General features: G+C 41.3%; 1 protein-coding gene across 8 annotated transcripts; it reads right to left on the bottom strand.

The window, feature by feature from the left end:
- Positions 1–1,827: 1,827 nt before the first annotated feature.
- Positions 1,828–10,713, bottom strand: ITGB1BP1 (integrin subunit beta 1 binding protein 1). Of its 8 annotated transcripts, none has more exons than XM_082306849.1 (7): positions 10,645–10,713; positions 8,950–9,050; positions 7,990–8,068; positions 7,131–7,267; positions 5,816–5,908; positions 2,937–3,086; positions 1,828–2,196 (listed from the first exon to the last, which is right to left on the bottom strand). In XM_082306849.1, exons 2-7 carry the CDS (start codon positions 9,019–9,021, stop codon positions 2,125–2,127), a joined length of 603 nt encoding a protein of 200 aa, XP_082162975.1. In that variant the 5' UTR covers positions 9,022–9,050; positions 10,645–10,713; the 3' UTR covers positions 1,828–2,124. The 8 variants fall into 8 exon arrangements, with proteins under 8 accessions (XP_082162975.1, XP_082162978.1, XP_082162977.1 ...); XM_082306852.1 differs by having other exon boundaries at positions 8,950–9,047; positions 10,645–10,694; XM_082306851.1 differs by having other exon boundaries at positions 10,620–10,685.
- Between the last annotated feature and the right edge of the window lie 38 nt (positions 10,714–10,751).

The following is a 10,751-nucleotide window of genomic DNA, read 5'->3' on the forward strand; positions in this document are numbered from 1 at the left end:
GTCAATAAGGTATCACCTCACAAGTACACTATGTTATGTTCCGTTTTATAAAATTTGTGTGCCACTACCTTGCAAACAATGATAGTTTGCTAACTCACTTTGTATTTATAGAATATACCCACATATATGGTAGCTACACTGTTGTTAAATTTGTTTTACTAATTTGTGAACAAAGGCTAGGCCATGGATGGTTCCCAGTTGGTTGATGGAATACAAAACACCAATCTGACGTCATTTTGATGTTTGTATATTGTGAAGTTGTACCAGTTTTTGCTTATGCTACAGGAAACAACTGATGGCATAGGATAAGAAAAATCAATGTCTAGGTCACATTGGCTTTGATCACGTTTCGTGAATATTGTATCTCTAGATTTATCAAGAGAACTTTGAATTTCTGACAAATGGTGTTTAAATTGGCCATTTTATATTGAACGGAATGGAAAACAGGCCACCACCACATACGCCGATTTGGAGAAAAATCACGTTGCGTTACTGCTGGAAGAGCAACACTCATCTTACCTTGTATCGCCTTTCCTAAATGGTACAGTTGGTTGATTGATAGCCTCTCAGATGCGTGGGTACAGCCAAGTATAACTTTCGTTTTCTAGATGCTGTTGCTGCAGTATAAACGGGGAACAAACTGGAACGTTTCGAGATATTTTTGTTGCAAGTTGAAGCAAATTAGTCCGTATTTTCAAAGTTCCCAGTAAAATGACAGAGTAATAGTTAGCGCTACAGTTTTATTCACTTACTGATATGTTCAGTTTGCAACACTATTTTGTATGTTTCTATCCCTGATAGAGTGTAGAGAGTAAATGGGCATATTATTTTGCACAGATCTCCTAATGTACAGTATTTTTAACACAGAATCTTATAGTGTATGTAACAACTCGTAAAGTTAAACAAAGATGCAAATTTTCCTTGGTTCTGCTAGAAGAGGAATACACTTCAGAATGTCACAACCTTGTTCGCCGGTCGCGTAGAAACTAGGAAACTTGTAGAATACAACTCAATAGCACGAACAGTGCGGACAGACAAAATCCTGAGGACCAATAAAGAGCAGCTAAGCAAAATTTATTGCTAGATTTTCAATGTTTCTCAAAGTTTGCTCCTCTGGCAGAGGAAAAAGAAATTCTAGAGCCTGTAGATATCTATTTATAATATAAAATTAAGAATTTTAAGTCCAAAATTTTGGCATATTTCATACAACTTTTCAAATCTGATTAAAATAATGATTAAAAACAACCCTGTTAATAGACAGACTATTAGGTTGCTGTGTTAACTGTTTAAAAAGGAGCAAGTGACACTTAAAATGCAGCTTAGAATGCTATGAGATGTATAATATTCAATTCAGTTGTTTTTATTTTGTTTAGTTGCAGAGCAACTGTATATATTGTATAACCTAAAATCAACTCTTATTTTCAATGTCCTGGATGCAGTGATTTATAATTAGAGCATGATTAATAAATTTTACTCTTGTTAACCAGTCGAATGTCTGGAAAAATAAAACTACTTTTAAAATCACTTTGGCTACTTCTCTTCTGTTACTCTGCATTGCTTAGGCAATATTCTTCTTTTCAACATGTAAAATGAGAAATACAAACAAGTAGCACTTGGGCAAAAAAAATGTACATCTTGTGGATTTCTAGTGGAACATAGAAACCGTGTAGACGGCACACCTGAGATTAAATCAGAGGTGTAAAGCACCAAACGACTACCTACTATCACTTTGCTCTTCTTGTTTTGTTCTAATATCTATGTTAAGCAGGAGTGAAGTCTATATTAACAAATCGTTTTTCAGACAAAGAGATAGAAGCAAGTGTCAGTTTTATTTTACATTTCTACAATATTGACATTAATATACAAAACACGATTTAGGAAAAAAATTAATGTTAAATATAAAATCCTGTATTGTCCTGGAAACTGAAGATGGAATAACGTCTTCAAGTCATGTGTGGGGAATGACAAAGTACCATGTGCAAGGCTGCACGGCTCTTCTTTGCACAGCAAGTCTTTTCTAAGTTTGTGTGTAGCTGCAGCCAGTCTGTGCCCTCACAAAGGAGCCCCGTTTCCTCCTCACACAAAGGCCTCTTGTACTACGCAGTCCCGTGCTGCTGAAGAAAATCAGGACTTCTCCGACATTAAAACTGAATCAAAGGCTGTAGATAACACTTTGCAAATAGCTTGTGCTTGTTCCTAAAAAAATCCAAACATGCACATTAACACTTTCTGAAAAACTTCTAAACGTCTCAAAACTCATTTAAAGCAGAATGTGACCTTTATCATTCTTTTGGCAGAGACAGGCAAAATGGAGTAGCACAAGTGAGATTTAATTTGATTTCTGTGGTCTGCAATGACATGTGGGAAGCTGTTTTAAATGAGCTCTTTTGAAACCAGTCAGAGTCGTTAGCTTTCATCATAGCATGACACTAGCAATCAGAAAGTCCGTTCGTGTGTTCCCCCAGTGCCACTGAGGGTGTGTGTCAAATCATAGCATCTTGACAAGGAGTTCCCCTGCTCCTAAGAGGAGATCACTTCCCTTGCTTACAAATATGAATGCACGCTCTATTACCAGAATTGTTACTGAATCCCTCCCCGCTCTGTCTGATCTGAAGAGGTTTGGTTTTGTCTGTGAAAACACACACAGAGGATTGTCCTTAGCAGCTACTATTGGAGCACTCTTTAGATTGCAAAGAGCTTTCTCAGGCCAATTTTCATTGGCAATTTTAGGGAATGTAGGTGTTTTTCCTGAAAGCTGACCAAATGCAGTCAGCGGGGCTTTTCTCCCCTCCTCAGCCAGGGCACATTTATACTCTTTTTAATCGAGCAATCCCCCTTCTGCCAAAAAGCCTTCACAAGGGCCTTGGGTTTTAGAATCTCCCTTTACAATCAAAATACCGATACCTAAATTAAATACTGTAAACATAAACTCTTACCAAACTATTGCACTGATATACCCAGAGGCTGCATTCTTCTGAGGCTGCATCTGTTGTCTTCAAAGCCAGTAAACTTTTTCCTGCTCCCAGACCGTCATCATAGCAGACCATCCGTACAATTAAATAGAGAGCATGCCTATGTAACACATCCTGAAACCAGGTGGCAAATAAAAGTTACTCTGGAACAGTGCAACAGCTATTTCAGTTTTCCACCTGTTTTATTTACAGGTGGAAATTTATTTATTTTCCACCTGATTTATTTACAGGAGAAAAGTATTCCTTGGTAAAATTATAATTTTTTTAATGGAGAGTTTAGTCAAGATTTAAAAAAATAAGTGGTGGTTTAACACAATTTTAGCATTAATTTTTGCTTCTATTTTAGAATTGCATTTATCTGTGGACTGTAGGAAAGCACACGTTTGTTTCCCACCTGTCCTCGCTCACCCGCTGCGAGTAGGATAGGTGGTACACTCTGTACCTACCTCTGGCACACAGGTAACTTAAACCAACTTTTTACTTTTCCAGTATTTTTCCAGACAATCCCATCTCAGTTCTGGGAAGGGTACACATGAGAAAGTGTTCCCAGAAGAGGGTACGGACAAGGTTCGTTGCTTTGGGGTGGAGGAGGGGTAGCCACGTGGGTACAGTCAGCCCGCTTGTGGCCTGAGCCACAGCATGGGTCTTGACCCATAGTCTTCACCACAGTCCCAACAGCTCTGACCTCGGCCATTCCAAAAAGGGATTGGGTGATGTTGTCCAGTACAAGGTCTCTGCAGACCTGCCCTACGCAAAGCCTTTCTTCTCAAGCCATCCTACCCAACCAATAATACTCATCTGCTTTATTCCAGTCATACCACCTCTAGGGTCTTACGACTTCAAGACAGCGCTTTTTCTATGTTCATGGCATCAAACACCTTGTCCCTATTAGTAGCTGAAGGCTCTAAAAAAAGTCCACTTCAATACAGAAGCTGTAAAAATGGACAGTGAGCTGGATGCCTGCTAGGAAAGCCTCGAGGGAGAGCCCTCTACCAGAGCTCCTAAGAGCCCCTTGCTGAAAAGCATCTCCATCCCTGACATCCACTCAGCAATCGCTCACAATTATTCATACCATCACCAGCTATCATACCATGCTGAAGGCAGCTGGAGCCGATGCAAAACTTACTGGATCAACCTTCCAGTCTCTCTATGAAAGATGCCAAGATTTGCCTCCAAACTACTTGTAACTTTTTAGAGTTACTTGCTTGGAACTTGCTACAGTGTTAATGCGCACGTGGATTATCACTAAGAGAGAGAGGATACAATGTGAAGAAGGCCAAAGCCTCAGCGTGACTTCTATAAATACTTCGGTTTCTAGTGGTTGCATCCACAAACAATGGAAATGTATCAATGAATTACACATCTGTACGTATTTCAGTCACTAATGAAAGAATTTCTCAAACATTGGCTGAAATCCATGAGGAGAAATTTTGTATCCTTCAGTCAATTCCCTTTTTGGCTTCTGAAATAAATAGCTGCCTATTCACCTGCAAGGCTATCTACAAATCACAGAACTCTCACCTTTCCCCCAAAGTCATAAAAGACTGAATTCTCTGTATGAATGCAGAGAAAACCTTTCTGTCTTGGAACTCTATGAAGGAGTTAGGTGAACTAACACACTAAAGGACAAATTAAATGTCAACAGTGACACTGCTGCAAAAAGCCAGAATTTGGGAAATAGAATGCAATGCAATCAAATGCCAGTGCAAGCTAGCTTAATCACAGAAGGCTTTATCAGCTCATGCATGCTTTCAGCTTGAAGCCAGAAGAATGATGGATAAAAGTCTTAAAATTACCTATTTGATCTCTATCATAAAGTACAAAGGCATTTAAATAACAGTGTAACCTATGTTCTGAATGAGAATTAAGAATTTAGGAGGACAGCAAAAACAGAACCCAAAAGAATTCAAAGTTTGAGCAACAACTACTACACTTCTTCCCAGGCATTAGAAACAAGTGGTTTATTTTCTGAAGGGACCAAAGGAAACTTTTTGGTTCTCTTCAGAGTATTTGGCTATTGAGCAATGCTATTCACCGTCCTCATACTTGAGGCTTTTATGAACAGGCATTGCTGGGTTGTTGATGGGTCACGACTTCATAAGGCCAAGTATTTATGGTATCTGGGGCTCTGAGGGCAACCAGAAGGAAACCACGTGACTGCAATACAAAGCTACACAAAGGCAACTGGAGGGCCCTGGGGAAGAGACCGGATTTTTATTTTTAGCAAAAAAGCTACTTGAAGTGCGCTAAAGGAAAATAAACTACATGTAGGAAATGATGCAAACAAAAAATAGGCTTGATCAATAAAGTGGAATTATGAGGCTTTAATGCTGGAGTGAACTCCCACTCTCAGATTAGGAGTGCAAGGCTGGAACTTTAAAGAGGAAGACAGCTCAGGTATTCTTGAAAAAAACATCCTTTGTTTTTTCCTCTCCACAATAACATCAACAGGAATTGCATCCCTAACTCGGGCTGAGGAACCTACGGTCTTGGCCACCACAGTCATGCTGCTTTGGCACGTGAGAGGGTGGCAGGACAGCCACAGAGAAAGGAAGATGTGCCCAAAGAGCATAAAGGCTTGCTTGCCTTTTGGCTGGTGCTCTATCTCAAAAGGAAGGGATTCTTGTCATAAATCCAACCAATGCAACCAGGAAAATACCGAGAGCCCTGAGGAGATACAACGTGCAGCAGTGCTGCTCAGAGAGCTTTTTTGTTTGTTCGTTTGTTTCACTTTTGCTTAAAGCCAGAAGTGACATTTTGGTCACACAGATCATCTATCAGAGAAATAAATGAAAGCACTTTCCAACTCTCACCAAAAAGACAGTTTGTTGTGAATCACTTACATACTGATCAGATGTTGAAACTTTAATGCCGTATTTGGAAACTCCCATAATAAACTCCTCTTCACCTGGAACAAAAGGTAACTTTCCATCTTGCTTTGGAGGGAAACAAACAAAAGCCTTTAGTGCAGACAGAAGAACATGAACAACGAAGATACATAATAGAAAATGTGTTTATGTGTACTGCAGTCCACTGGATCAGCAACATCACTAGCCCTGCTCATATCTTGCCGTGTGGGGTTTGCCTGCCACTCCTGCACTCATCCAATCCCTTAACTTTATGTGAAATACACTCAGGGGAGGTTTAGACTGGACGTTACGAAGCATTTCTTTACCGAGAGGGCGGTCAAACACCATAACAGGCTTCCCAGAGAGGCGGTCGATGCCCCAAGCCTGTCAGCGTTTAAGAGGCATTTGGACAAGGCCCTTAACAACAGGCTTTAACTTTTGGTCAGCCCTGGAGTGGTCAGGCAGTTGGACCAGATGATCGTTGTAGGTCCCTTCGAACTGAAATATTCTATTCTATTCTGTTCTATTCTAAATCTTACATGATTCCAGAAAGGAATTTATCATCTCCGGGGAGTTTGGCCCTGTGGTCAGATCAGATGGGCTGAAAAATAATGCGTGCCCTGTCATGCTGCACTGACCCTGGGTGATCCATGTTCCACACTGGCAGCAATTTTGTTGTTTGGCTGTAAAAATAGTTTTAGCATATATTCAGATACTTGAAATGCCAAGCTGCTGTAAGAGAAACAGACATTCTGTGCTTTTAATGATGCAAACAATCAGCTACCTAATGAGAACAACCAGTTACAGCTTTTAGTACAAAAATAAGTACAAGCAACCACAGTTTGGCAAGGATGACCCAAATATTAGTTGGGTTCTTTGGTCACAGGTTCATAAGTGATTGTAAGCAGAAACCTGACATTTTCTTCTACAGGAAAACTTCTACATTACTGAGCAAATCTGGAGGAGATATTATTTCCCAGATACTAATCCTAACAGTGCTGAAGACAATGGAACAACTTTCCAGTTGGGATACTTGTTCAGTAATGACTCATGAAAAGGGCCTTCGCTCCCAGTCTGCTTCTTCAAGAACAGCTTTTTGGGTGCATCTGCTCCAGTTACTCAATAGGATGGAACTGAGTGTGACAGCTTTTGAGATTCATGGCTTAATGTTTTTTCAAGTAAGCTGCTTTATTTTAGTAAGTCTAAAATTTACAAAGAAAGATGTCGCATCACACGATAATATGAAAGAAATACACCTAAGCTTAAGATGTTCTGATGTTGCTGGTATTGTCTTCTGTAACCCACTTACCTGTGCAACATCTATGTAATTTATCAAGTCCAATGGCCCTTCGAGATTTTTGCTCTCATTATACTTCAATTTTTCAATGGCACCAACATATTTAACTCTGAATTCTGCACATGTATCAGAATTACTATTGCTTTGTCCTGCAACAGAATAAAACAAAGCAATTCTGAAGAACTCCAGAACAATAATGCTATTCTAATTGGTGTTAATGGGGCTAACTTACTAAATTCTGTAATTTTTGCAGACTTTCATCACTTAACCTTACCACAGTGTATTAACTCCTCTCTTTAATGAACTGTCCTGGGTTGATTCAGAACAGCCCTTGGTAAAGGCAACAGTTTCATATGAATCCATGATCCAGCATTGTTTATACTAATTCAAATTTGGAGTTAACAACCTTAACTCAGAAAACATAGAAAAGCTGGTTCTACTTTTCTATGTATAATTTTTTTAAATGAACTGTTTGGTCCAACAGTGATGCGCTGTGATCTGGTGAGCCAGAAGAAGTAAAATCAAATCATATTTCCGTTATTTCACTGCAAATGTAAACTTATAAAAACAGGAAACATAGCTTTCAAAAAGTTATACCAGATTTACGCTGTGTAACAGACTGTGTAACACTACTAAGTTTTTCTTACTCAGACACTTTACTTTGAAAACAGTGACTTAATCCTAGATGAATCATTAATAATATTTTAGAAGCCTAGAGCTATGCATGCATTAGTCAACAGGCTATCTAACAGATCCATGCACAATTATTAAAAATATGTATTTTAACCTTTTCCATTTTCTGCTCTTTTATACAAACACACATAAAGTTAATCCTGTTCCATACGTATCTGCTCAAACTCTGATTACATACCTGAACTTTTTGTGGAGTCTGTATCTAGACTAGCCACAGTACTAGACCTGGAAAGTCCCCCAAGACTGGAATCTACAGACTAAGAAAAAAATTAGTATCATCAGAAAGTTACTGAGAACATATTAACAATTCACTTTTAGATGCCCTGCCTCAACTCTCTCTTTTTTTTTTTTTTTTTTTTTTTTAAATAAACTAGTGTTTATGTTCTAATTACTTAAGCAGCACTGCAAAACGGGAAGAAAAAAAAACACCACCACCTATTTCTTTCCTGAAGTTATCTTTCTGCCTCAATGTAGATTAGACTGATATAAATTCAGCAGGAACCCTTGAGAAGGCCACAAATATTTTGAAAGAAGGAGGCAATAAAAGAAAAAGAGAAAATGAACCTTAAGGTTATGTCCAGACTTTTCTGGTACTGCATCTTAACTTGAAGGAATTGACAACTACATGCTTGTCACCAATGCTTGAAATAACATAGCAGTGCAAGGGAAGTGAAACGGCAGCTTGGAAAATCCAGAATATTCAACTGATCATTCCAAAACCTATCAGACAAAATGGACACATTATTCAAAACGAAGAATACTTTTTAGAGATACTGAGTAGCCAACTAGTACTGAAAAATAAACTCATTCTTGGTACTTAGCATCAGGCACCTTCTTAAAGACAATATTTATCACTACAGAACAAACGTACTACTTTTTCCTCCAAACCCTACTCTGTGCTGCCAGAAACTATGGAAGCAATCGAGCATTCATCTCAGAATACAAGGGCTTTATAATGGATAGGGTTTTTTAACTCTTGTAACACAATCTGAGGAACAGTAGAAGTAGAAAGTTCTCGCGGAACATGGCATTTTATGGAAATCACATTCTACCACCAGTGCAAGTGAACCACTGAACTGTCAACTTGTAACAAACGAAAGTGCTTCCATAAACAGAGTATATACCAAATTCAGCTTACCTTGCTTTTAGTACTGATTTCACTGCTTTGTGAGCTGCTGCTGCTGTGTCGTTTTTTTCCTTTTCTAAACATTTTTTCATAATTGGATCAAGGAAGATCTTCTAGGTAGGAAAAATAAAAATTAAAGCTGTCATATCATCAAGGGAAGGAGTTTCTGGCAAACACCAGGGTGACTGTGTTCAAAGTGGACAAAAACTGGAAACTTGTAAAGGACTCTGAGAACAGAAGCAGGAACGTTCCCCTGGTGCTCTTCAAGTGTGACCGGCGAAAGTCCCTCGAGCTCTCTGCTAAAACTCCCCTATCCTTCTGATTCATCAAAAAAATGCTGCTACCTACTTTACAGACTGTTGCAAAGGTCCGTTTCTAATACATATAAAGATATAGATTTAGAAACAAGACAAAATTTAAAATTTATATTCCCACTTAAAAGCACTAGATGATTTTTACTTCTAACTACAATCTAAGTGCCCTACAAAGTGCATCCAATGCAATCCCTGCTCCAAAGATTATGCTCCCATTAAAAAAAAAAACAAACAACAAACAACCCACCCTACTTCTGAAGAACTACTGATTGTAATACTTTTAGGAGCAGCCATTACTACTTAACATGTTCCTGAAAATTAAAGCAAGAAGCATGTTATATTTACTGCCTTAAAACTGAGTTACTGGGAGTTCTGAGAGTATTCCAGAAGCATTCTTCCTTTATCTGCCCTACTACTTCAATTGCTTCACTTAACGTTTGGCTGGCCAGTGTCAAGGAGCAGGATGCTGGCTCCCAGTCAGGGAGCGCTGAAACCCTATTTCCCAGCTGCAGAGAAGAATATTTTAACTACAAAGCTTCAGAAATTTTGAGCAAGTGAAAGAAACAAGGCAAAGGAGGAAGACAGCCTACTGAAGACGGCTCACACTGCAGAAAATAATGGAAGATGCACAAGGAGGAGCTTAGATCTGTGATGCAGCGCTGGGTTACAGTCCCCAGGCTGGTGCTGTGTTTGCCATTAAGCAATCACTCGGTCCCCGGCAGACCAAAAGCCACCCTCAGCGACAAGTGGCGGAGCAAGGAACAGCGGTAGCAGCGCACCCACGTCCCTCCGGGCTCCCTCCAGCCACCAGCATGCATCTCGCAGCCCCTCGGAGCAGCAGCTGCTAGAGCACACGCCAACCTGCTGCTTCTGCCGGCAGCCTCTGAGGAAGGCACAACTTAATACACACTACTTCGCAAGCTTTTTTAATACACGAGCTGATGAAGGAGCTGTTAGCAGCCCGTTACCTAGCACAGGCATTTTCTGCGGTGCGCCCTTCCCCCACGGCTGCAGGAAGCGCGGGGCCTCGCCTGACTGCGGGCTGCGCGGGGGGCGAGGCACGGAGCAGCCAGGCAGGGCAGCACCGCACCCCGCTTTTCTCCTTCCCGCGTTACCTCTAGCCCCAGATGATCCCCCGATAAACGAGGAAAGGGTAAACCCGCTTCCTCCAGAAAGCCGAGAGGCCGAGTCCCCGGTGGCCGCCGCCGGGGGGAGGCAGGAGCGCGGCCCCTGTCGCAGCCGGCGGCAGCAAGCGGCGGCTTGGCTCCCCCAGCCGAGGGCCCAGCGCCTCTCCGCAGCTCCCCCCCCGCTTCCCGGGGACGCTTCGCCTCAGCCCCTTCCCCCCAGCGCCGCCGGGACCTCGCCGACCTCAACACCCGAGCGAGGGCCTCACCCGCAGCGCCCGGACCCCGCTGGCCGCCGCTGGCCGCCGCCGGCCGGCCCCTCGCCTCGGCCCGCCGCCCGCACGCGTCCTTCCCCTTCCGGGTCGCTCCGCCCCGC

This window comes from Platalea leucorodia (assembly GCF_965183815.1).
Source record: "Platalea leucorodia genome assembly, chromosome: 3".
Lineage (NCBI taxonomy): Eukaryota > Metazoa > Chordata > Aves > Pelecaniformes > Threskiornithidae > Platalea > Platalea leucorodia.